This window comes from Sphaerodactylus townsendi, linkage group LG16 (assembly GCF_021028975.2).
Source record: "Sphaerodactylus townsendi isolate TG3544 linkage group LG16, MPM_Stown_v2.3, whole genome shotgun sequence".
NCBI classification, from domain to species: Eukaryota; Metazoa; Chordata; class Lepidosauria; order Squamata; family Sphaerodactylidae; genus Sphaerodactylus; species Sphaerodactylus townsendi.
In genome coordinates this window covers 1,186,898-1,214,374 of record NC_059440.1, presented here as the reverse complement: position 1 = coordinate 1,214,374, position 27,477 = coordinate 1,186,898, and the positions used below count along the sequence as shown (strand labels likewise).

Sequence of the window (27,477 nt, the reverse complement as noted above, 5' to 3'; positions counted from 1 at the left end):
TGACGATAGAAAGCTTCCTTCTCCCTCTCCAACTCGCTAGGGAGACGAGTTGGCTGTTGGAGACGGTCATCTGGGGGAGAGTCGTGGAATCGCTGCCACTCTTGGACCCGCTGCCATCTAATATTTTCCAGGTCCTCCTGTTGATTTTCACGTTGGAAACCGAGATCCTCCTGGCCAATTGGCTCTTGTAGTCCCACATCTCCGGATGAGTCAGTCGGATCCTCAGGTTCCTCCGCTCCTCGGTCGTCCGGAAACGTTAGTTTGAGTCGAGATCCACGCGTGGGTTCTCCCACCTCACGTTCTTGAACGGTAGTCAGCGACTCAACCATGTCACCTGGTTGGGGAGCAGCGAAATCAAGGGATTCCCAGATCGGCACGACGCGGTCGGACGTCTTGGGTTTCGCCCCGGTGCTCTGCCAATACTCCACAGGAGGAGGATCCTCCATGTAACGGTCCAGGAAACGTTCCAACGATTCACCAGCAGTCCCGTGAATTGTTGATAATCCAATTTCCTCCGTAATCTTGCGCATTACAGGTTTGTAATCCACTGCGTTGGCCCGGAGTGGTGTATATTGTACCCTCTCCAGGTGGGGCCGCGATCCCATACACATCCCTCCACCAAGATCCCACAATCTCCGTCGGCCCCGAGACACTTTCGGCCGAGAGGCAGACCACCGAAGGCCAGCTTGGTCAACTTGTTCCTGAAGTTGCAGAAAGCCATGCTGCGACTAAGCTGAGGTCTGGAAAGGGAAACCAAGGAGATAGACTCCGAGGGATCCCTAGGAACAGTGGACGCAGGGTGAAGTGAACCAGAGCCCTCTTTGGGGGCTACCGGCTCCTCTTCATATTCCGAATTCATCGGGCCCTTAAATCCCAACTTCTGCATGTCAAAGGACACCAGAGTTCAATCAGGAGAAAACTAATAGAAGAAAGATGTGAGATTTCGCATAATGTAAGGAACCAGAAAAGTCCAGGCCAACAGTAACTTTAAAAGCTCTTTATTGACTGGCATTCATGATCTTCTACAGACAATGCGAAATCTGGCCAGACTCTCCCCAGCAGCCGCTTTTACAGGCAATGTTTTTCCGCGGAAATCCCAGCCCAAAACAACCCTGCTTTCCCACCAATACAGAAATTCACACAATATAGAAGCCAGAGATGGCAAGCACGCAGCAAGGTTAAGAAGGAGATACGAACTGGTCTGGGCACAACACCCAGATGAAGGAATGTAGACTCAAGGTTGACTTCAGACTGTTAGCAAAATGAAACAACCTTACACTCAGCGGGAGAACAGGCAGTCTACCTGGCAGGGTCAGAACTCCTTCTGGAAGAGACAAGATTTCCGAGGACAACCTAGAGGAGGAAAATCCTTTTGTCCTGACCCCTCCCAGGGAAACAAAGCCTGACTACTACGAGGTGCCGATAGGAGGCCGGCTTCTACTTTTCCAACATCAGTGACATCCTCCCTTTGCCGACCAATGGATCCAAGAGATCGTTTCTTTCGGCTACTTCTTAGAGTTCCGCCATTTGCTACGGGAGCGATTTCTACCTTCACCCATCAGTTCAAATCCAGAAAAGGCAGCAAGATTGCGGATGGCGATCACGCATCTGATGTCCATCAGGGCGATCGAGCCGGTGCCAGCGGAGCAAGTGGAAATGGGGGTTTACTCCCATTTCTTCACTGTTCCCAAGAAGAACAGGGACACCAGAGCCACCCTCAACCTCCGCCATGTAAACCAGTTTCTTCGCAAATTTCGCTTCAGGATGGAAACTCTCAGGTCGACGGTTGCGGCTATCCAGCAGGGGTACTTCCTTACATCTCTCGACTTGAAGGATGCATATCTACACATTCCCATCAACTCTGCCCACTACTGCTTCCTTCGCTTCATGCTGGGAAATCTTCATTTTCAATATGTCGCCCTCCCATTCGGTTTGGCTACAGCCCCACGTGTCTTCACGAAGGTTCTGGTAGCCCCGATTGCACTCCTCCGCAGTCAGGGCATTCACGTCCATCCCTACCTGGACAACCTCCTAATCAGGTCAAGGTCCAGGGAGCAGGCGTCCAGGGACGTTCGCAAGGTATAGAAGACACTGTTGACACACGGCTTCGTCATCAACCTGGACAAGAGTCCTTCCCAGAGGATGGAGCACCTAGGTGCTCGGATAGACATCTCATCGTGCACCCTCTTAGTCCTTCAAGCGAAGATAAAGAAAATCCAAGAAGTCTGCCACAAACAACTACGGGCCTATACCCCCACTGTGCTCCAACTGGTGAGTCTGTTAGGCCTCCTCATGTCTTCCATCAACCTCATCCAGTGGGGCAGGGTTCATGCCTGCCCTCTCCAAGCACTTCTATGTCCCTATGCGACCTCCATCATTCATCGGAAAGACCAAGTCCTTCCTCTCTCTCCCTCAGTCCAGTGCAGCCTTCGATGGTGGACATCCACCAACAACCTGAGTGGGGGGAAGGTCTTTGCAACTCAGTGCCAGATCCACCTATTCTCGGACGCCAGCTTCAGAGGGTGGGGGGCCAAGTTAGGCAAACACTTCGCCCAGAGTCTCTGGACGCCCCTTCAGGCTTCCCTACCCATCAATGTCCTCGAGGTCAGGGCCATTCTTCTAGCCCTCTGATCCTTCATGAACCGGATTCTTTGACAGCACGTTGTAGTACACACAGACAACGTCTATGCCAAATGTTACCTGATCAGCGGAAAGGACTGATTCGCAAGGGCTACTCTGAGGCGGTCGTGGATACCATGGTAGCAGCCAGGCGCAGATTGACCATCGGAATCTATAACTCCTCCTGGAAGGCCTTCGCCAGGTGGTGCAGGAGAAAGCAGGTTGATCCAGAGGCCCCGTCTGTCTCTTAGATTCTGGCTTTTTTACAGGACGGTTTTGCTACAGGTCTTCGTTGTTCCACCCTTTGACAACAGCTGGCTGCGATAGCCACTGCCCTCCCACCTGTTGGGAAGGCCCCCATCACCAGAAATCCAGACGTTCTTCAGTTCCTGAAGGGGGTGCAACAGTCTCAGGCCCCTGTGTCCCACCGGTTCCCCTCCTGGCGGCTACACGCAGTGCTGGATGCGCTCACTAAGTCACCATTCGAGCTGGTCCAGTCAATCCACCTCCGCTGGCTGTGTATGAAGCTCCTCTTCTTGGTGGTCATCACCTCCGCCAGGCGGGTGTCTGAGCTTAGGGCCCTTTCAGTGAACCCCAATCTTTGCCATTTTTTTCCAGACAGAGTAGTGCTGAAACTTGACCCGTCTTTCCGACCTAAGGTGGCTTCAGGCTTTCACCTAAGCCCAATTTTTGCCCCAAGCCTTCTTATCCTAGGGAGAGGCTCTGGCATTGTCTGGACGTGCATCGTACGCTTAAAGCGTTCCTCATACGCACTGAGCAAATCAGAAAGTCCGAGACCCTTTTCGTCAACGTAGTCCCCCCCCCCCCGCCGGTTGGGGGAGGCCATGTCTTCCACTGCCATTAGCTCTAACATTAGAGCCTGCATCACAGCGGCACACAAGGCAAATAACTTGCCAGTTCCAAGTGGGATTATGGTCCATTCCACCAGAAGTGCAGCGACCAATGCTGCCCTTTTCAGGCACGTCCCGTTAGATCAAATGTGTAGGGCTGCCACATGGGCTTCCCCTTCCTCTTTTGTCAGACATTACAGACTGACATCCCTGGATGCCGTCGAGGCACCCTTTGGCTGAAGGATCCTGGAGCATATTATTGGAGACTAACGGACCCACCCTATTGTGGGTACTGCTTGGGGAGTCCCAACAAGATGGCCGAAACCACCCTAGAGAACGACCCATTGGATACTCACCGTGAAGGGGTCTTCTCTTGGGTGGTGAAGGCCATCTTGGCCTTTCCTGTTCTTGTTCTCCTCTGATAATATGCTCCTTGTCCGTTCTGCCTGGTTTTTCCCCCGGGGTTTTAGCCCCTGTAGAGTCTGTTCTGCATGTTTCGTTTTTTTGGTTACGTCCCTGTTGGACTTAGAGTTCCTTCCTCCTTTTTTGGCCATAGCTCTAGTAGGGTTTTTGTAACAGCGTGTTAGGCTGTTTCCCTCTTTCCTTTTGCTTGTTTCTGTTTCTAGTTGCTCGACTTGTCAGATACTGGGGCAATTTGGCGCCAACAGGAAGTGACCAAAAAGCTCTTCCTGCCTCACTAGCAAGTGGTAAAGAAGAACAATCCAACAAAATGGCCGAAACCACCCAAGAGGAGACCCCTTCACGGTGAGTATCCAATGGGTCGTTTTATTTTAAAACAGCAAAACAGGTTTGGGTTTGACTGGGAAAATATGTATTTCAGTTTCCCCAGAATTCCTTTTCCAAAGGGCATGTGTGTAACCCTCCTCCCCCCCCCCCAGGTAGCTGGTGCATTTCTGGAGGTTTTACAGCTGTACATCTAGCTGTGCCAGAGAGCATGTGCGCCATAAGTCAGAAACACTGGCTGTTTGGGAGCACATGAAGCATTGACCTACAGCCGTGATGGCGATTCATGGCACGGGTGCCAGAGGCAGCACTCAGAGCCCTCTCTGTGGGCACGCATGCCATCATCTTCCCCTTCCCCCCTCACCCAGCCAGATGTGGCTGCCAGCAAACGCATTGGGAGTCACGCTGCACAGGCTGGCCGTGCACAAGGCACTGTGCTGGCTGGGGCTGAGCTTCAGGGAGGTCCTCTTGATCTGATGTGCTGTAAGTACCATCTACCGCCCCGCAAGTACTCCCCCTCCCCCACAAAGCTTGGGAGACTGGAGGCTGGCATGCTTTTCTTGGAGTGTAACTTTTGGGACCAAACTAAAACTTTGGGGTAGGATTAAAAAGCAGCAGTCCAGGTGAGGGGCTTCCATTGGGAGGAGTGTGTCTGCCAAGAGCAGGGAGGAGTGTGTCTGCCATTGGGAGGAGTGTGTCTGCCAAGAGCATGCACAGTGGTGGGATTCAGGCACTCGCCCCAATTGGAGTGAACTGATTGTTAAGGGCCCCCCTCCTCAGGAGAGAGAGTGATGGGGCTTTTAGTGCCTGGGAGCCCAGGGCGAGGAGGTGTGATCTTGCAAGGTCCCTGGGCTCACAACGCCAATCCCGTTTCCACAGGATCAAAGCAAAAATACAAACGACAAAAGGCATTTCACACCGATAAAGAATTGAGCTAAACCAGGCCCTGACCAACTGACAGGAAAGGGAGAGGAGCATCCCTTACCGCCCTGAGCATCCCTTCCCCACCCCCCTTGTCAGAATTAGGGCCATTCTGACAGAGGAAAATGTGGGACAGATAGGTCCATTTCAAAATATTCTCGATGCTTTTATTTTTCTGTTCCTGTTGCATTTTGTGGGAAGTCAAATGCTGTGATAACATGTGAAGGGAAAATTGCAGATCAGATGGCTGCTCCACAAATTTAGCTTTCTTGAAGTTATCCCACCCCTTGCACAGCATTCTTGCTTAGGATTGCTTTCCTTGACTTCCTTTTTACTTCTATTTGGTGGTGGTGGGGTTATTGGGTTTCAGAAAGCGAAAGTTTTACTACCCTCTCCCCCCTCCCCCTCCCCCTGCCAGGCCCCCAGTGGGACAGTAGTGTAATTATTTCAGGGAGATTATTAGCATTAAACTTCAGACCTAGTTTTGGGAAAGCAGTGTAGGTAAACCTGTTAAGCGCTGTTAAACCCCACTGATTTTCATGGGAAGAACTAAACCACAATCCTTTACCTGGGAGTAAGCTCAGTTGCTGGCAATGGGGCTTGCTTCTGAGTAAACCCTCCTAGGGTCGTGATTCACCCATTCAAAGCATTGCACGGTTGCTTCAAAGCAAAGCCACCGACTACCACCAAGCTTACTCCCGAGTAATGCGCACCTTAGAGCCAACTGGTTTTTCTAAACTAAAACCTCAGTGTTCACGTTAAATTGCCGTGTTGACACTCTGCGATAGATAAGTGAGTTTTGGGTTGCAGTTTGGGCACTCAGTCTCAAAAAGGTTCGCCATCACTGACCTACAGGGACTGGCAGGAGTCATGTGGCCTTGGACTGTCATAGAAGCCCTGTTCACAACTGGGCCCAGTATCCTCTTGATGGTTCTGTGTATGTGCATTGAATAATTCTCATGTAAGAGTGAACAACTGAACATGTGATTGGAGCCCCTTATTTGTTCAAGTACTGGTCCTTGGTTTAATTTGTAAAGTTCATGCTCATTGGCTCTTCCTTACAAACAGGTATATGCACATACATGCTGGTGGTACAAGCGTTTAACCTATGGCCGGGGCTACCAAAAATAATGACTGCCAAAGTATTCAGAAGACAGCTCTCCTGCTGAGAACTAGTGTCATGTGGTGGCTAGGAAAATGCCTTCCAGTTTCTCTTTAGATTTCTTCAGTGAGTTGTGAGATTTCTAGATATCTTTAGGCACTGGTTGGTTTGAGTTCTGTGCAATATGGGGTAGAGGGAATAATGACTTCTGTAGACGTGTTGTAAAAAGTACTTGAAAATACATGAAGCACGGTCTAGTGGTTAGAGTGAAGAATTAGTGTTGTTGAGACTCAGATTCCGATCTGTCATCTGCAGTGGGAACTTGCTGGGTAACCTTGAACCAATCACATGCTGTCTGCCTAACCTACCTCATGGGGTTGTTGGAAAATAAAATAGAGGGGGGGAGGAGGTAAGCTGATGTAGTTCCCCATTGGGGAGAAAAGTGAGATATAGATGAAGTAAATAAATACTTGAAACAAGCTGTATAAATTGTCTGTATACTTTAGTGCTCTTCAGATTGTCTTAAACGTGGACCCATTTTTATCACCCAGACAGCTGCGTAAGCCCCAGAAAGCAGTAAGCGCATGGCATCCATTCCATAATAGGAAGAGGAGGCACTAGATGGGAGGAGAGATGGCCAAGTTGCAGGGGAGGAAGCCAGTGAATGGCCTTGCCCCTTCATCATGCTTCTCCTCTCAGCATGCATGCAAAGAGGCAGGGAAGCGAGGATGACTGTGGCTTTCTACACACCTTCTTCAGCTGCAGGGCCTTACTTTTTTGCCCAATGGGGACCCCAAGCAGTATAAGTTGACTTTTTCAGCACATTTTTTGTGCCGGAAAAGCCCTCCTCGACTTATACGCGAGCTGCTGCCCGTCGTCCCCCTCATTCACCCACTCATCTTTTCCTCTTTTCCTTTCCCCGCAGGCTCTAAGACTTGGCTTCAGGGAAGCTGTCGCTCGGGCAGGGTGTCTCTATGATTTTCTTAAAAGGGCAATGCTCCAAAGATTGCTTAAGCTTTTGTGGTTTCCTTGCTTGCCCCCGCCTGCTCTGGCGTTTCCTTGCTTGCAAGGGCTGGGGCTGCTGTGGAGATCTGGGAGGCCAGCGGGTGTGGGGAGCGATCCAGTGGGGAGCGGGCAAAGATTGCTTAAGGTGCCTCGAATACACGGGTCAACTTATACACAAGTATATACAGTAGGTAGGTTAATCTTCTCTAGAGTATTTATGTAGATGTTAAAAAATAGGCACCCTGTTCTTAAATCTCCTAAACATTGATGGAACCATGGCAAAGAGCCCCCCTCCCCCCCATTCGCAGTCTTGCCAGGCATTCCAGAAGGACTTCGTGATTAAAGGGAGTATCCCTGGCTTGGGGATGGGGGGGGGGGGCACCTGCTGTGCGTGCAGAAAGTTCCAGGTTTATTCACTCTTTCCATTTGGAAGTATTTTGCGTACCAGGGTTGGGAGAAGACACCTCTGGCCGAGACCTTGGATAACCAGCGGCAGTCAGAGGGAAATGTTATTGCACCACTCACAGGGCTGCTTAGCCAACACCACTAAGAAATCCAGGAAAATTAGCCAGGGCACCTTCCCCAGGCCAGTTATCTAACAAATAACAATAGCCCTTTTATACTACAGTGAGTATTGTTGGAAGAACAAGGAAGTTTCTTAATGGCCCAAGGTATAACTAGTTATAATTCCTTATAATTTTCTGTTTAAAATTGTGTTTGTGTTCTATAGAATACCTATTAAATGAGTTGCATGCTGAGGGCTTTGTTTTTGGGGTGCTGGGGGGAAGCATTGCTTCAGAATTTTATTGAAGGTGTTATAATTCCAACATTTTAATCTCTCTGTTCAGAAATCGAGCAATAGCAGATTATCTTCGTTCTAATGGCTATGAAGAAGCATACTCTGTTTTTAAAAAGGAAGCAGAGCTTGATGTGGTAAGTACACAGACTTGCTTTCTATATTTTTGGTAAGGGTGATATTTACTGTCTAGCTTCTTACTTCAGGATGTTTTGTCAAATGCAAGCCATCTCCACGGGGTGCCTCTGATTTTGGATTTTTGCTTGAGCAGATATAGATCTTTAGCCCATTTTAGTCAAGTCAAGTCAAGGATCCAGATTCTGATTAAAGCATTTTCTCAAGCATTTCCCTTCTCCCTTGTCAGCACAGCCCCTATTCACATATTCCCTATGGAATAGGGTTCCGGTCCCATTGCATCTTTGAGGCAGAACAGTGAACTCAGCATTAGCTACATTTTAAGAGCAAGGTTAAGGAAAATGTAGACTATGCTCATGCAAAAGAAACAACTTTGAGGGTCCCCACCCACATTCTGATCAGTGTCACCCCTTGACTCAAAGTGACTTTGTGCTCATGGGAGCAAGACATTTTTTTAGCAGTTATTAACTTCTAGCTAGAGGCCAGCTGAGCAGGGGTAGGAAGGCTCTTGGAAAACTTCTCAGAGCTGCTTATGGAAAATGAGCAGCACCCCACAAAACCTAAATGTCCAGTATTCAACGGAGACTGCCACTGGCACAGCCTCTGTGGATGCAGAGCAGTGCTCTCCCTGCTGAAACCCTTGCATTGGAACATACAGGGGAAGCCAATTGAGTGTTATTCCGAGGTTAACTGTGGTGACACTGGTAGGACAGTACCTGCTTGGTGGCACTCAGTCAAAGATAGATTCATGTTGGCTAGGTGGGTGTTACAATAGCCTGTCCTCTGTCTTTACAAAGGACTCCTGTGAGCCAACTGGAATACTCTTCTGCATCCCCGGTGGTCTGTGGATCCCAGTTTGAGAAGTGCTGTTTTAGCTCCACAGGTTGCACCAAGTTGCACCAGGTTATGTGGGTTGGTGAAATCCCATGCAGAGTGAGCTTCTAGAATTTTTTTTTCATATTGGGCAGATGTGATTCAGTGTAAGTATACAAAACAAAAGGCCCTGTATGTATTGGTGAGGTTTGAATTGGTTGACTGTTCCATAATAATAAATGGCTCCCTCAGGGCAGTAATCAAAGTTCTAGGGCAAACAGAGGCAGTTTGTGGCCCCTGCTGGAAGCTGGAAGCTGGACTGGATTGGCTGTTAGTCTGATCCAGCAAAGTAGGTATTATTACATAACCTCACTCCAAACTCAAAGAAAGGGGACACTTCCTGTGGGAAGAGTGTGTAGATCCACCTAGGACAGCATAGTATCTTTCCAGAATGAAAGCCTTGGTGAAACTTGTTGCCCTGGGAGCAAGCCTTTGAAACTGTGTAGCTCTGTTCTCAGTGCTAAAGAACAGCAAATCTTTTATGTGTAGTTTGCAAGTAGTAGAATACTGAATGCGCTTAGAAGGGAATGCTGTGATCACTAAAAGTCAACATGGGTTTCTGAAAAACCATGGGTGTAGCATACCTGGATTTCAGTAGCACCTTTGATATGGTCTCCTGTGACATTCTTGCAAGCAAATTAGTAAAATGTGGGCTAGACAATGCTACTGTTAGATGGATTTGTAATTAATTGACTGAGCAAAGCCAAAGGATACTCACCAATGGCTCATCTTCATCCTGGAGAGTAATGGGGTGCCCCAGGGTTCTGTCCTGGGCCCAATGCTATTCAATATTTTTATCCATGACTTGGATGATGGAATAGAGGGCATGCTAATCAGATTTGCAGATGACATCAAATTAGGAGAGGTAGCTAATACCCCAGAGGATGGGGTCAGAATTCAAAATGACCTGGATAAATGTAAGATACTATACTTAGGCAGAAAAAAACTGTAATGCACAGATATAAGATGGGTGACGCCTGGCTTGACAACAGTACATGTGAAAGGGACCTAAGACTCCTAGGAGACCACAAACTGAACATGAGTCAGCAGTGTGATGCATCAGCCAAGAAAGCCAATGCACATATGGGCTGCGTCAACAGGAGCGTAGTGTCTAGATTGAGGGACGTAATAGTATCACTCTATTCTTTATTGGTCAGACCTCACTTGAAATACTATGTCAGGTTCTCGGCACTACAGTTCAAGGGATTCACAGTCTGGATTCCATGCCCTATGAGGAGCGGCTTAGGGAGCTGGGTATGTTTCATCTGGAGAACAGAAGGTTCAGAAGTGACATGTTTAAATATTTGTAGGGACATCATGTTGAAGAGGGAGCAAGCTTGTTTTCTGCTGCTCCGGAGACTAAGACAAGGAGTAATAGATTCAAGGTGTAGGAAAAGAGATTCCACCTAATCATTAGGAAGAACTTCCTGACCGTCAGGGGCTGTTTGACAGTGGAATAAGCTGCCTTGGAATGTGGTGGAGTCTCTTCCTTTGGAAGTTTTTAAACAGAGGCCAAATGGTCAGGAATCTTTTGACTGTGTGTTCCTGCATGGCGGGGGGGGGGGGGGGGTGGGCTCAGTAGCTCTTGTGTTTCTGAGTCTGATTGAATGGATGTGACTGTTCGTGTGTCTTCGATAATCAACTACTACTTCTGGGCTATGTTTTGAGGATGGAAAGCAATTAGATAATCCGCTAGTCTTGTAAATTATGCATTTCAAGATGTTCTAAATTTTTGAAACTCTTTAACTGCTTCAGGGTTTTTGAATTTATTCACAGGAATTTCTGAATTCAAATGTCCTCCCTTTTTAAAATAGGTGTCATTCCTTTAACCTTCAAGCCAATCTTCCCTTTTTTCACCTGGTGCTTTTTAGCTCAACAGTTTGGATACCAGTTTGGATACCGTTCAGTGCTGTCATTCAGTCATTCAGCACTGATCAGGGAGGCTGGTTGACTTCCTTATGAGAGAACTTCAGGGCAGCTGTGGAGAGTAAATTAGGCACGACTCCTAATTAATTAAAAGACCTACAAATGAGCATCAGTGGATTGGAGGCAGCTGCTTCAGGAGGTACCCTAGGCTTCAGCAACAATTAGTTCTACACATAGCCCCAAATTCCCCCAAGCTCAGAAAGTGGAAAGTTTCTGTCCTGCCTTCTTATCCAAGAAGGCGATGCAATGACATAATCTGATCTGCAGCTCTGCTGTCTTTCTGCATCTCCTATTGTGCTGGCCTCTCTGAGTCCTGAAATGTCAATCACAGCATCTTTATTACCTTCCCTAGATAGTTCTGAAATTTGATGTAGGGCAAGAATAAAAACCAGGTCTACTCATCGACTAGGAGAGCGGCGTCCTTGTTCTCCACACCACTCACTATAGGTGTTGCCAAATGTCTCAGTTGGGTAGTGATTCCTGGCTATGTCTTTGTTCACATCAATACCATACAGTGGCTAAATAAGGCAAGAATTGAAGAGATTTGCTGTGTATTTTGAGGTCTGTCTGTTTATATGCCCTTTCCCATTTGCCTTTACCTTCAGAAATAAGGTAGACAAACTGTTTTTGGTCCTTCCACCTTGACATTAGGGTTCCTTCCTTTCAGCAGTTTTGCCTGGTACCCAGACTGTAGAGCTTTAGCACCAGGTGAAAACAATTTTTGCTGTTTGAATTTGGGGTATATTGTCAGTGGTTGAGCTCTTGCCCCTCCTCAACTTCATGGTTGGGTCTTCTTCTTTTTAAAAAAAAAAGTCTTCTAAAATTCTGGTGTTATTGATGGCCTCTGACCCATTTATTGTTTTAGTAATGATAGTGTCATTGTTTGAACAATTCAGAAGTCCCTTCAGGAGTTGCAGTAACTACAGGGACACAAATAAGTTAATATTTATTTTAATTTTATTATATTTATTCCCAGCCAGGGCTGGGCTCAGAGTGGCTCATAGCGAGAATTAAAACACAACATCAATATAAATCAGTTAGCATTAAAACCAAACCTCTATAATGGTCCTCTATACAGTGCAATCTTCATTTAAAAATTACCGTATATACTTGTGTATAAGTCGACCCGCATATAAGTCGAGGCACCTAATTTTACCACAAAAAACTGGGAAAACTTATTGACTCACGTATAAGTCGAGGGTGGGAAATGCAGCATCAATTGAGGCATCAGTAGGTTAAATGTTTTTGAATATTTATTTCAAAGAAAAACAGTAAACTGGCTCTGTAAGTGGAAAAGAGGGTCAACAAGAACAATATGGTATCAACAATAACTTTAAAAGTACAAAAACCTTAGCTCAACCAGCAACCAAGCTAAAACACAAGAGTTAAAATCCTTCAAAACTGGATTCCTCATCATCATCTGTATGTCCAAATGTAACCCAACTTAGATTTTAAGAGGGATATTATCAGAAATGAAAAATCTACTATTAGCTTCCATTGTAAACAATGGGGGATGGGGGCATCCCCTTTGGGGGTCAATAACTTTGGATTCCCTGACCCAAACTTTACCAAACCTGGCTGGTATCATAAAGAGACTCTCCTGATGAGACCAGCCAGGTTTGGTGAAGTTTGGTTCAGAGGTTCCAAAGTTATGGACCCTCAAAAGGGTAGCCCCATCTACTAATAGCTCCCATTGAAAACAATGGGGAATGGGGGCACCTCCTTTGGGGGTCCATAACTTTGGACCCCCTGAACCAAACTTTACCAAACTTTGCTGGTATCACCAGGAGAGTCTTCCGAGGGTACCCTGAAATTTTGGTGCCTCTAGCACAGGGGTCGGGAACCTTTTCCCCTCAAAGAGCCATTTGGCTCACCCACCCCCCACTCGCTGGCACGCCCCCCCTCCGCTCCCCCGCCCACTTGCTCGCTCGCGCCCCCCCTCCGCCCGCTCACACACACACACCCGCCTGCAGGGCAGGCGTAGATAGGCCCGGCGGCTCGGCCTTGCCGGCTGCCGGGCGAGTGATGCGCCCGCCCTGCTCCTTGCAGGGCGGGAGAAGAGGTGCCCGGCCGGGCCGCCGCCGGGAATGATAGCGCCTCTGCCTTTGCAGGGCGGAGAAGAGGTGCTCGCTGCTCGCCGGCCGTCAGCCGGGAATGATCCGCCCGCCTCTGCTCCTTGCAGGGCGGAGAAGAGGTGCCCGCTGCTCGGCCGGCCGCTGTAATGTTCCCGCCCTGTTCTTGCAGGGCGTGGAGAAGAGGTGCTCGCTGCTCGCTCGGCCGCCGCCGGGAAGTCGATGCCCCGCCCTGCTCCTTGCAGGGCGGGAGAAGAGGTGCCCGGCCGGGCCGGCCGCCGGGGAAACGATGCTCCCGCCCTGCTCCTTGCAGGGCGGGAGAAGAGGTGCCCGGCGGCTCGGCCGGGCCGGCCGCTGGGGGAACGATGCGCCCGCCCTGCTTCTCGCAGGGCGGGAGAAGAGGGGCCCCGCGGCTCGGCTGATGGAGCCGCAGAACAGCGGCGGAAGAGCCGCATGTGGCTCGCGAGCCGCGGGTTCCCGACCCCTGCTCTAGCATAAAAACTGCGCCCCCTGCGGGCCGGCAAAGTAAAAACACAAATTTTTTTTTAATGACCCGCATATAAGTCGAGGGGAGCTTTTTCAGCATTAAAAATGTGCTGAAAAATTCGACTTATACATGAGTATATACAGTAATTCCTCCACTCTCCAAAAATGTGTATGGTCTATAAAAGGTGCATTCTACTTTTCATATGAGATTTCAAAGACATGTATAGTTTTTTTAAAAAACCCTAGGAGGTCTGAAATAATTAAGATGATTAAAAACTATGATGGCAAAATATAGCCAGTGAGCAAATACTCAGATAAATTGAGACCACTCATCTCCAAAAAGCTTGCAGAAATCAATATGTTAAATCAGAATTAACTTTCCAGTGGCTGGTCCAAATACATCTGCAAAATGTCAGTTGTAATTCCATGACAACTTGGTGATGCACAGTGTGCATTGTACCTCTTGGCAGGACAATTCCCCTTCCACAGTTACACTCCAGATGCTGACAATGAATGTCCATTTCTTTACTTTAATCCTACTAACTAGCATACATTGAAAAAGAGCATCTTAAGACCCCAAAAGCTCTAGCAAGAGAGAACTAAGACTATTTCTAAATGGTTTGTTCCTTTGATTTTAATCGGCCCTTTTGAGTTCCTGTTTCATTGAGGACTGTGTGTGTCAAGCGTGCGTGACTGAGTCTTGTTTGATAAGCCATGCAGTTTGATGTCCCCAGTTTTTTGACAGCAGGAAAAGTTGTAAAGACAGCCAGTGAGGATTTTCTTGTTTGTCCAGTATGCTAATATTGAGGAGGGGTTTCTAATTAAACACTGCTGAATGTGACCCTTTTTTTATTTTTTCAGAATGAAGAGTTAGATAAGAAGTATGCTGGGCTCTTGGAAAAAAAGTGGACATCAGTTATAAGATTACAAAAGAAGGTAAGTAGAAACCTGAGTGTTCTTGTAATAAAAGTGTAGTAGTGATGTTTGTTGTCAAATAGAAGTGAAACATTATCTCGGGAGAATTTAAAAAAAATTATCTTAAAGATATTGTGGAAGTTAGATGGTAGCATGTAGAATATATGAACTACTGTGGAATAACTCTTATGCAGGTAGGTTTTGAAGCAAGTTTGTAGAGTTTTTGTAGTTCTGTGGGGAAAAGAACCTCTGGGTTTAATCTTGGTCCATCATTTTCTGAAAATGCTTCATTTCAGAGAATGCACAAATTGTGCTGGTGCCATACCTGAGTTATGTTCTAATTCACTAGACTTCGAAAGAAAATGCTTGGAATATGAACTTACCTATTCTTGAACGATTTCAGTAGGCATAACAGAGGAAAGATGCTCAGCTTGAATAGATGCTGCATCCAGTAAACCAATGTAAAATTTCCCCATCTTCTTCTTCAACACCACAGTTCAACTTAAACAGCATTTGAGCCTTCTGTCTGCATTCGTTTTTAGAGGCGTTTTGGAGCATGTGTAGCTAACTGGAGAATAGAATTGTACAATTCCAGGGCTGGGGGCAGAATAGGTTATGGAGTTGGATTGGTAGGGGGTGAAGAATGCCACAGTGAGGGTGGGTTACATTTTATATTTTATTTATTTTATTATGTTGACTATATCGCCCCTCCCCTTTCAGGCTGTTTATATGCAATGATGGTAAATCATCTTTCAGTTGGTTAACAGAACAGTTCACAGTTGAAATCTAAACTTTTAAGGCAGCTGGAATCTAAATATCATAAATTCCTCTTAAAGTCCCAGTGCTAGTTGCTCAAGTAGAATAGTGTGGGCCTTTCCCCTGCCACTGAGAAGAGGGGGACCGGGGAAGAAGCCAGGCCTCCAGAGGAAGTGGGGAAAGTGCAGCACCTGGTGGGTCCCAGCAGTCTTACCCTTGCCCTGGGGAAACCTCTCTCAGAGGCTGGAAGGAGCATTCGGGTGAGTGGAATTGTTTCAAAAGAGCCACATCATTGTCTAAATTACACAGGAGTCTAGTATCACCTGAAAGACTTCACACGTTTATTTCAGCATGCTGGCGCATGACTTGGAACTCAGTTCCTTGGACTTGTAGAGCTGGATGTCCATTGTGCCTGGCTAAACTCCACCCAGCAGGAAGGGGGTGGGGGGTATGGCACAAGGGGGGCTGGTGTAATTCTCACACCTGGTAGACACTCCCAGTCTACAGCAGAGGAGAATAAACACCAGGTTAATGCCAGATGAAATGAGTGAATGGAAAAAACTAACATTGGTAAGGAGTGAGATACTATTATCTAACTTGGCCATGCTGACAGACTGATGGGAATTGTAGTCCATGAATATCTGGAGAGCTGCAGGTTGGCCACCCCTGATAGTGAGTTAGGAATCCAAGGTCCCTGTTAAACATAGGGGCAGGGGTACATTGTCTGGAATTTGTGAATGAATTCTAATTTGGCTCGCTTGTGCTGAATCCTTCTTTGAAGTTCTTTTGAATGAGGCCAGTTCAAACTGGGCATGTAGTGACTGCAAAGTTCAAGAATCCTAAGACTTCTTTCCAGGGAGTAGTAAGCCCCAGTAAATACAACTGGACTTCCAAATGTACCTGTTTAAGGTTAGGACTGCTCCCTGAGTGTATTTTAATGGCTAAAACAACTCCCCCCCCCCCCCCCCCCAAGATTTTGGTAGTTACACCATACCTTACTCATTTGTTCTCTTGTCTTCTCTTCCTCTGACTTGCAACCCTTTAAGGTTATGGAGTTAGAATCCAAGCTAAATGAAGCTAAGGAGGAATTCACATCAGGGGGGCCACTTGGCCAGAAACGCGACCCTAAAGAATGGATCCCTCGTCCTCCAGAAAAGTATGCCTTGAGTGGACATAGAAGTCCGGTCACGAGAGTAATTTTCCATCCAGTTTTCAGTGTTATGGTTTCTGCTTCTGAGGATGCTACAATAAAGGTAGGGGAGCTGCATCTCGTTGGCCTTGCCATCCTTGCTTATCCACCTCTGTCGCAAAGGCAGTCAGCAGCCAAAGACCTTGACACCTGTGAGCAGACTGGGCCGGGTTTCTGTCTGGGGATTGTGACCAAAGTAGCATTTGTCAGCAGTCTTTCCATGTCCCTCTGACAGCTCTGCCCTCGTCCCGCTGTTGTCCCTTGGGCCTGGAATTGCCTCCCAAGAATGGCTCTTCTGACTTCAGCCCCTCTCAAAGCCCACCTCAGCAGCCGAGCCTCTGGCAGGACTTCTTAGCCTGCCTGAATGAATGCCTCTTTTCCCCTCTGCCCCCTCCATGATAATACGATTGTCAGATCTTTGGGGGACAGAGCCTGTTTTATTCTCTGGAAATCATCCGGCTCACTCGCAGTCTGCAGAGTAAAGAGTCCTGCTTGGAAGACTCGTCTTGCTTAACATGTGGAACTTGGTCTCTGGATGGGACTTGGTTTCCCCTTTCTTTGTTGGTGTGCTGGTGGGCTCCCTACAGGGCTGATTGTGACTGTGCATACGACTGTAGCCATAAATCGAAGCCCCTCCAAATGTGCTTCCTGTTGTGTTGTGTCCCCCCCTCCCCCCGGGGCCACGGATCTTGTGTGCGAAGTGGAAGAACAGAGGTTGAGGCTTTCCATGGCTGCAGCTGTCACTCTGTGGAACTCTCTCAAGCAGGAACTTGTTAGGGTCCAGACCTCACTGACGTGGTCAACCAGAGACTGGACTGTACCATTCCCGACTTACAGGACTGTGGTTAGGGCTCAGTAGCAAAGAAAGTCCTGGTGCTTAGAGAGCCAACATGCTCTAAAGAATAGTTATTGCCTTGCCTTCTCTTTGGTATGTGAGCTTTCTATGCACAGAGAATGTTTAAAATATTCCTGTAATCAGAGTTCTGAAAGTTCTCCACCTTCTTAGACAGAGATGGTCTGTCCCAGGATCTGCTACATGAACTTCCTTAGTGGGAGGTGCTGGGGTTGAGGCTGGGACCTTCTGAATGCAGAACACAGGCCCTCCCACTGAGCTGTGGCTCCATCCCACGCATAAAGTGTACATGGGAAGGTTCCTTTATAAATGAGCCAGGATATCAATCCATCTAGCCATGCACAAGCTCTAGCCCTTTCTTTGAAGAGGCCCATGACTGGAGTTGAGATTTCACTCAGGCAAAGCTGTCCCATTTGAAGCTGCCTTTGTGCTGAGCCAGACCATCAGTCTGTACAACACAGGACTGCCTGTTCTACCTAAGGGCGCTGATGGAGAAAAGTGCAGGATCCTTTTAGCTGGAGCTGTGTGGGATCGCCTTCTGCACAGACTACACAGCTGTACCACAAAGCTGCAGCCCTTCCCCATGCCCCAGTTCTGTTCTGCATTTGGAAGCCCGTGGCATTACTCAGACTGCTGCCTCTCACTCTGTGCTGCACTTCTAGTGAATTGGCACAGCCGTTCCTCAGGCTGATGCTTGGAACTGTACTGCAGATGCTGTACAACTTCTGAGCCTTTTTTGGTCCAGTCCTAGCAATGATACATCTGAATACGGCACTGTCATGGAATGATGCTATCATTACAGTAAAGAGAAGTCACATATGACTGTGAAAAGCATCTTTGCCTTTTGATCTCCTGGAGGGAGGACAGGAAACTATGCAGAGGTGCTAGGATGAAACTTCAAAGGCCTAAGTTACCTCATGGCCTGAACAGAGTTTTCCTGAGAAGGGGAAAACAAAGGTTTTTGAATTGCATCTTGAGACGTGGACAGAGAAGCATCTCTGGGCCATGGGTTCCCGGAATGGGGACAAAGAACCAACAGTAATGTAACCAGTTGAGCAACCTCCATGCATTTAAGTTTTATTTCTTTGTTTTGAACTTTTACAATAAATCCTTGAACAATCAGCTGGTCTGGAGTCATTAGGAGAGAAAAGAACCCAGGTTTAACTGAAACAAGCATTGGCTCTCCCATGATGGGCACTTTCTGATATCTGTTGGGTGTCTTTAGGATTGATTTTTCTGGGGTTTCTGGACATGGCTGGAATCTGCCCCCATGTTGGCAAGCAAAAGTTAAACCCATGAAAAGTCCTGCAGGAAGGGACTCCTTCATGTTAAAGCAATGGTAAGAAGGGCTGGTTATAGATTCTGGTTGGTTAGCAGTGTCCATTGCAAACATTGATGGGGCGGGGGGGTGCACCTAAGCATAATTAATTTGAAAATAATTAAGCATTCTAAAAGATGCCCCTGCTTCCCCCTGCTTCTGTTCCACTGTTGAGGCCCAGTCTTCTGTTCAGATGATATTAAACAAGGAGCCAGATGATTTTTCCACATGCAAATTGGTTGTCTGGAACTAAAAGGGAGGCCAGATGACACTCACATTTCCCTCCTTGTCCATTCTGTTCAGGTGTGGGATTATGAGACGGGTGATTTTGAACGAACCCTGAAGGGCCACACAGACTCCGTGCAGGATATTTCTTTCGACCACAGTGGCAAGCTACTGGCCTCCTGCTCTGCAGACATGACCATTAAGCTGTGGGATTTCCAGGGATTCGAGTGTATCAGAACAATGCATGGTAAGGCACCCAGAAGCATCAACCAGCAAACCAGATAAAACTGATCCCAGTAGTCCCATTGCTCCTGATGTCAAGCCCACTGCCCCTAGGATGGAAGCCAGGCTGAACCAATGATATCAGAGTTCTGTGTCTGCATGGCGGATGGGAGCTCCCATCCCTGCTACTCCATGCAAACATTCCCTGCACCCAGAAAAGCAGGGTTTCAGGAAAGCCACCCTTAGAACCCTTATCCCAAGCATGACCAGCTTTCTGTTTATTGGCAGTATCTTTTTGTACGGAAGGAGCATGAAACCCTGCGAGCCCTGAGTAATACAGTCCAGGCACACGTCAACTGCAGTTTCTAGAAATTAGTCCAAAATTCCTGCTAATCATTTTTAGCCCCTTGGGTATAATTAGGGACCTTGCTGCGCAAGCCCTTTGGATTTTCATCTCAGCTGTCTTTTAGCTTTGAAAGGTTGACACGTCTGTGTCACATAATACGGACTATACGGAGTAGGGGCTGTGATACCTGAACACCTGTTGTTTCTTTGACTTCCTGGGAAATGAGATGATGTGGGCAGTCTTGCTCTAGATATAATGCTATCAAGAGTGGGCTGCCCCTGGGAAACATTTCCTTTTTTTGCTAGCTGTAGGAGAATCCTGGGCATTTCCCAGGGAAGACCTAGTTTCTTGCTCTGCAGTTCTTCAAACGAAGCACGCCTGATGTCAGACTTGAGGCTGTGGTTATGAACCACCACAGGTAGCTTGTAACAGCTGTAGGCATGTGTGAAAAAATGCATGACTGAAAGGGGCGGGTAGCTTGTGTGGTGTGTCTTTACGAATGTCAAGTGTGCTGCCACCCGCATCCTCCATGTTCCATCCCCCCCCCCCCGGTTCATCAGTCTCAAGGTGGGCGCAGCCGCCTGCCTCCCTTCTCTTGCTGAGATTAACACAACAACTGTGCCATGTTTCTGGTGCTGCTCTTCAAAGTTAAGAGGGTCCAGAGAAGCAGCCTCTGCAGTGGGCGGCGGCAGCAGCAGCATTTTCTGCCCGAGGAGGAGATGCAAGGGAGGGTGCCTTAACCAGGCCACACATCAGAAGCTTTATTCCTCTGGTTCCTGTCTCTGCAAAAAGTGGGTGGGTGGGGGGTGGAGCTGAAAGCAGATCAGATCAAACTGCACCTTTGCTGTCTCTGTAGGGCTCCTGCACCACATCACTGCCTTTCTTTCCCACTGAGGAGATGGGTTTCTGTCCCTCTGGGCTGCTGCAGCTCTGTCTCTGTTTGGCAGAAGTGCCCAGCTAAATGCTCCTGTTTCTCCTAACTGGGAAGGGCCAGAGAACATTTATTTCTTGATGCCATGTGTGCCCCCCCCTCCCCAGTGGGGATCCAAAACAGCTAACATTGTTCTCCTTTCCATTTTATCCTCACAACAGCCCCTTGAGCTATCATGACAGATTAACGATTTGAGCCCAATTCTCCCAGATCCTAGTTTGATCCACTAACCAGTGGTGTACTTAGGCAAACTGGAGCCCTGGGCAAAACCTGGGTTTGATGACCCCCCCACCCCCCTTGGGCGGCCACCCTCCCCCACCGTGACCAAACAGTGATTTTTTACATTAGGTCGTTTCAAAGTCACCATCTCATTATAGAACATGCCCCAACTCACAAATCTGAACACAGCAATGGGCCATGCCACACAGCAGAAATAATTTTTTAAAAAACATTTTCAAAATGCTTTCAAAATGTTTTATTACTGCTATAAAAACATTTTATGGTGTTGTATCCAGTCCCCCCAATTGGGGGAAACAGCATCACTTTCAATGTTATTTAAACTGGGACCCCAGATTCTCCCTTTAAGATGGATTTAAAAGGAGAATATGGGCTCCCTAGTTTAAACAAGTGATGTTGGAATCCACCCTCAAACAGCATCATTTTCAATGGTGTTTAAACTAGGGAGCCCAGATTCTCCTTTTAAATCCACCTTAAAAGGAGAATCTGGGGTCCCCAGTTTAAACAACATTGAAAGTGATGCTATTTTGGGGTGGATTCTCCCCACCCTGAAACAGCATCACTTTCAATGTTTAAACTAGGAACCTCAGATTCTCCCTTTAAATCCATTCCAAAGGGGCTGGATTTAATGATGATGATGATGATGATGATGATGATGATGATGATGATGATGATGATGATGATGATGATGATGATGATGATGATGATGATGATGATGATGATGATGATGATGGGCGCCATCCCAAAAACACCACGGCAGCACTTGAAACATCTTCGAATTGACAAAATTAACATCTGTCAGATTCAGAAGGCAGCCCTGCTGGGATCCGCACAAATACTACGCTGATACATTACAACTTCCTACGCCTCTGGGTGAGGCTCAAATTGTAATAAAGGCCAACAACCAGCTAAAGATCTGGCAGCTGTGAAATCTACAACAACAACAACAACAACAACAACAATGAGGCATTGAGAGAATAAAAGAAAGAAAGAAAACAAGCATTGGCAGGAATGGCGTGGATTTAAAAGGAGAATCTGGGGAAATTAAGGGGTGCCTGCTGTCAGGGGTGCAATTATTAAGATAGCAGCACCAAAATTTCAGAGTATCTTTGTGAGACCCTACTGATGATACCACCCAGGTTTGGTGAAGTTTGGTTCCGTAACTTTGGACCCTCAAAGGTGTAGCCCCCATCTCCTATTAGCTCCCATTGGAAACAATGGGGGATGGAAGCACTCCCTTTAGGAGTCCATAACTTTGGACTCCCTAAACCAAACCTCACCAATCCTGGGTGATATCATCAGGAGAGTCTCATGAAAAATCCCTGAAAGTTTGGTGCTGCTAGTCTAAAAACTGTGCCCTTTGCAGGCCAAAAACAGAACAAACACTGGAAATACAAAAACCCACAAACGAACCTGCATTTTTGTGCCCACCACAAGGGGGCGTCCTGGGCAACTGACCACTTTGCCCAATGGGAGGAGTGCCTCTGCCACTAACTACTACATTATGGAACACAGTTACACTAGGGCCTCGCCCCAACCTTGTGTTGTTGCTGAGGAACTCTGTGTATTAAAATATTTGCAGGGCTGCATCAGTTCTATGGCTTGCTGTTGAAAAACCTGTTGTGGGGGGTGGGGGAATTTAATAGAGGCGGATTTCTTGCCTGGAAGCTACTCAAGGCACCCTCGTTGAAAGCCAGGCGGCTGTCATTGGCATGCCGTGGACCAGGCAGGAGAAGGAAGGCCTCATGTTTCACCCTTGTGCAGAAGGGCCCAGCTTCAAATGGTGGTCCTGCTAGTGCATGAGCAGATTCCAGCTTAAAACGTCTGATGAGGCCCTTGCCGATAGGGCTGAAAGCTGGAGGCTCTCATGGAAATCTATTCTGTGAAGCTAATTTTGCAGGACACCCCCGACAGGCTTGAAAACCTCTGCTGGATCCAGCCAGCTTTTCCCTGCTCCCCCCTACTCTGCAGCCCCTTCTCCACAGTCTGTGTCCATGCCGGCCCTCTGATCTCCAGCACAGACTCTTGTCAGGTCTCGAACCTTTGGCCAATAAACAGACTCTGATCAGTAGCCTTTATGGAAAGGCATCGTAGCTAGCTTGAGAAAGCCAGTTCTGAGTGCCCTGGCTTTCCTGGGTCCCTTTATCCAAGCACTGTCCCCCCTCCTGAATTCCCAGAGAAAGTGTGAAAAGGGTTGTTTGGAGGCTTAGGCGCCTTAAGGCCGTGCCGTAGGGATAGATGCAGCCACCTGCCTCTTCCCCCCCCCCCCCCCCCCCGCCCCATCCTGTTTCCCTGAGGCAGAGAGTCTCCTCAGGGTCATTTGCCTCGTTATCTGGTGTCAGAGCTATAAACATCAAGGAATGGAAGTGAGGAAAGAGAGAAATGCCCTTTACATATTGACCAAGGTGCATATCAATTGTGTTACATGAGAGTTACAAGCAGGTGACATATACCAGGCTTCTGACACTGTTTTTGGTCAGAGACCCTCCTTTTAAAAAAACTAACAAACCAGTACGTCCAGTGATTGTGAAGTTTCCTGACAGAAGTCCACGCCACTCACAGCTCCAGAAACCAAGATTTCCCAGACTCATTTGGAGGGTGGTGCCGTTTGAGGACTAAAGAGTGAATGTCAGAATCTGCACGGTTGCTCAGTTAGGCCTCCTGCACGTCCCTTAAGAGTTCTCCTTCAGGCACTTATAAATGCTGCCACGCTGAGAGTGCAGACTGGCTCCAGTTGCCAGGTGGCACATCTGTGGCAGCGCTTAACGTGAGCTTGTTCTTCACCTCTCTTAGGTCACGATCATAACGTTTCATCTGTAGCCATCATGCCCAATGGGGACCATATAGTGTCTGCCTCGAGGGATAAAACCATCAAAATGTGGGAAGTTCAAACAGGGTAAGTTCTGTCTGTCTTTTGTGCACCAAGGAAAAAAAATTTTCCCAGCAATTTTCTGCTTCCACAAATGATGTGGACTCAATGCCTTGGAATGTAGCTGGGCTGCTCTGATGGGGGACCCCCTTCTGTTTGATACCTTGAGAAAGTGAAGCCCCAAAGGTTTATGTACCTGGTCAGATGTCTCTTTTGGGTTACTTGCAAACCTTTTGCAGAACTTCTTTTGGGCAGGCTCAATCTGATACTTGCCTCAGGCAGTCTCACTGTGCTGGTTCTCATCCTTCCCCTCCAGGTGGGGCCTGTCACAGGGCCAAGAGCCAGCTGTGCATTCCTGCATAATTGACTTTCTCTTGCAGCAAGGAAATACTTCAGCATTCCGGTGCTGGATCAGATTGGAGGTCAGGGTAGGCCAGCATTCTGGAGTGGTCACGTGCTCGGTGGGAAGCATCTAATGAGGACTATTGTGGTTGTGGATGCCGATACAACAAGGAGAGGCAGAAAAGACAACCCAATTGAAATTTTGGCAAGTACTTAAAAAAAAAAAGAACCTCTATGAAACATTTTCCGTCTTCTGCTGGTGGAAGGGGCCATCAAGTCACATCTGACTGGTGGTTTTCTAGGCAAGAGACTTTTGGAGGTGCTTTGCCTTTGTCTGCTTCCACATGGGCTGAATCAGGTCTGGGATAACTTTGACTTGCCCAAGGTCACCCAGCAGGCCTCATGCGGAGGAGTGGGAAAGTGAACCCAGTTTTCCAGATTAAAACCTGCTGTTTTTAACCCTTGCACTACACTGACTATTTTCTCTTTTAGAGCCAGTGTTGGTGTAGTGGTTAAGAGAAGGTGGATTCTAATCTGGAGAACAGGGTTTGCTTCCCTACTCCTGCACATGAATGGCAAACCTTATCTGGTGAACTAAATTTTTCCCTTCTCCTCCACATGAAGCTTGCTGGGTGACCTTGGGCTAGTCACAGTTCTTCAGAACCTCTCAGCCCCACCTGCCTCACAAAGTGTCTGTTGTGGGGCAGGGAAGGAGTCTGTGAGTAGCAGTGGTGTAGTGGTTAAGAGCAGGTGCATTCTAATCTGGAGGAACCGGGTTTGATTCCCAGCTCTGCTGCCTGTGACTCCCACACATGCCAGCTGGGTGACCTTGGGCTAGCCACAGCTTTTTGGAGCTTTCTCAGCCCCACCCACCTCACAGGGTGTTTGTTGTGAGGGGGGAAGGGCAAGGAGATTGTAAGCCCCTTTGAGTCTCCTACAGGAGAGAAAGGGGGGATATAAATCCCAACTCCTCTTCTTCTTCCTTACATGAGAGAAAGTCAGGGTATACATCCAAACGCTGCTTCTTCTCTTCTAGAATGATTGAATTCTTTTAAGGACAAGGTGGGCAAGTAGTAGACATCAGCCTTTAATCCAAGATGCATTTCTGCACCTAGAAAGATGCAGAATCTTCATGATGGGAGTGTGCCAGGCTCTCATTGCTTCTCACCTGGTCTCCTGTAGACCTGACTCTTTCCTTGTGGTTAACCCTTTCACCTCTCTCTTCAGCGACTGTGATTCATATCCCAGAAATTGGGTATCAAATTGCTTATAGCCCTGCCTTACTGGAGAGGAAAAATCAGGAGGAGGTTGGGCAGAAACTGCCCCCAGGACTCTGAGGAAAACTCTGACCGTGTCATTGAGGACGGAGCTTTCTAACTAGATGGCAAAATGAAGATGCACCAGCTTGAAGTATTCACTCAAGCAATTGGGTACTTGCAGTTTTGCTTGTAGAAAACAGAGGCATTTGTAACTTAAATTCGATAAATATATTGAATATGCATTTTATGTTGCTAAAGCAGTAAAATTAATCTAGGTTTTATAGGATAGGAAGTATTCCATATAGTTCAGTTCTTTCTCAATTTCCTTTTTTAAAAAAAAACAAGAAAGGGTGGGGTGGGGTTGGTTTAGGAACTTTTTTCCCCTCGTGGCTTCAGAATTTTTGGAAATTTTGCATTTCTGCTTATAAGCCATGGGCATGCCTTGTGTGTCAACAGTTCTCACACTTGAGCTGGCACCCAGTATCGCTGCACCTGGAGTTGGGGATGGCATTAGGAGAATGTTTCCTTACCTTCTTAAAAAATGTGGCTGCAGACATTCTCCCCATTACTGTTGATAGTATTGATCATGCCTGTCTAACTGCAATTTCATGTCATTTAGCGTGAAAGCCAGCGTGGTCTAGGAGCAGTGGACTCTAATCTGGGAAACTGGATTTGTTTCCCTGCTCCTACTCACAAAGCCTGCTGGGTAACCTGGGCACAGTTCTCTTTGAACTCTCTCAGCCCCACATACCTCACATAAGAACATAAGAAAGAGCCTGCTGGAACAGACCAGAGTCCATCTAGTCCAGCACTCTGCTACTTGCAGTGTCCCACCAGATACCTTTGGGAGCTCACATGCAGGATGTGAAAGCAATGGCCTGCTGCTGCTGCTGCTGCTCCCAAGCACCTGGTCTGCTAAGGCATTTGCAATCTCAGATCAAGGAGGATTAAGATTGGTATCCATAGATCGATTTTTCCTCCATAAATCTGTCCAAGCCCCTTTTAAAGCTATCCATCACCACCTCCTGTGGCAACATATTCCAAACACCAATCACGCGTTGCATGAAGAAATGTTTCCTTTTATTAGTCTTAACCCCCCCCCCCCCCCGCATTTTCAATGGATGCCCCCTGGTTTTAGTATTGTGGGAAAGAGAGAAAAAATTCTCTTTGTCAACATTTTCTACCCCATGCATAATTTTATAGACTTCAATCATATCCCCCCTCAGAAGTCTCCTCTCCAAACTAAAGAGTCCCAAACACTGCAGCCTCTCCTCACAAGGAAGGTGCTCCAATCCTTCAATCATCCTTGTTACCCTTCTCTGCACTTTTTTTAACTCTTTGATATCCTCTTTGAGATGTGGCGACCAGAACTGAACACAGTACTCCAAGTGCCGTCGCACCACTGCTTTATATAAGGGCATGACAATCTTTGCAGTTTTATTCTCAATTCCTTTCCTAATTATCCCCAGCATAGAGTTTGCCTTTTTCACAGCTGCCATGCATTGAGTTGACATTCCCATGGAACTATCAACTAAGATGCCCAAATCCCTTTCCTGGTCTGTGACTGATAGCACTGATAGCATGTACATGAAGTTTGGATTTTTTGCTCCTATGTGCATCCCTTTACATTTTGCTACATTGAACTGCATTTGCCATTTTTTAGTCCACTCACCTAATTTATCAAGGACTGCTTGGAGCTCTTTGCAATCCTTTGCGGTTCTCACCACCCTACATAATTTGGTATCATCCGCAAACTTGGCCACCATGCTACCCACCCCTACTTCCAGGTCATTTATGAATAGATTAAAGAGCACTGGTCCCAAAACGGATCCTTGGGGGACACCACTCTCTACATCTCTCCATTGTGAGAACTTCCCATGTACACCCACCCTTTGCTTCCTGTTTCTCAACCAGTTTTGAATCCATAGGAGGACTTCCCCTCTTATTCCTTGATTGCTGAGTTTTCTCAACAGTCTCTGGTGAGGAACTTTGTCAAAAGCCTTTTGGAAATCCAAGTAGACAATGTCCACTGGTTCCCCCTTATCCACATGCCTGTTTACACCCTCAAAGAACTCCAGTAAGTTTGTAAGGCAGGAGCTGCCTCTGCAAATGCCATGCTGACTCTTCCTCAGCAGGTCTTGCTTTTCTACATGTTTTATAATTTTATCTTTAATGATAGATTGTAATTTACCAGGAACAGATGTCAAACTGACTGGCCTGTAATTTCCCGGGTCCCCCCTAGATCCTTTCTTAAAGATTGGTGTGACATTGGCCATCTTCCAGTCTTTTAGGGATGGAGGCTGGTTTCAGGGATAAGTTGCATATTAAAGTGAGAATATCAGCAATTTCATGCTTGAGCTCTTTAAGAACTCTTTGGTGAATGCAGTCTGGGCCAGGGGATTTGGTAGCATTTTGTTTATCAATGACTGCCAGAACTTCTTCCTTGTCTACCACTATCTTCGCTAGTTCCTCGGATTTGCTTCCT

At 47.3% G+C, this 27,477-nt stretch overlaps 1 protein-coding gene across 1 annotated transcript in view; it reads left to right on the top strand.

Annotated features, from left to right (window-relative positions):
* The window catches only part of PAFAH1B1 (platelet activating factor acetylhydrolase 1b regulatory subunit 1), a 126,125-nt gene that overhangs the window by 72,740 nt on the left and 25,908 nt on the right, over nucleotides 1-27,477 (top strand). Inside the window, exons 3-7 of the mRNA XM_048518758.1 lie at nucleotides 8,091-8,175; nucleotides 14,392-14,466; nucleotides 16,248-16,454; nucleotides 18,865-19,033; nucleotides 23,316-23,418. Of these exons, the coding sequence (XP_048374715.1) occupies nucleotides 8,091-8,175; nucleotides 14,392-14,466; nucleotides 16,248-16,454; nucleotides 18,865-19,033; nucleotides 23,316-23,418 (639 nt within the window). The remainder of the gene's footprint in view (nucleotides 1-8,090; nucleotides 8,176-14,391; nucleotides 14,467-16,247; nucleotides 16,455-18,864; nucleotides 19,034-23,315; nucleotides 23,419-27,477) is intronic.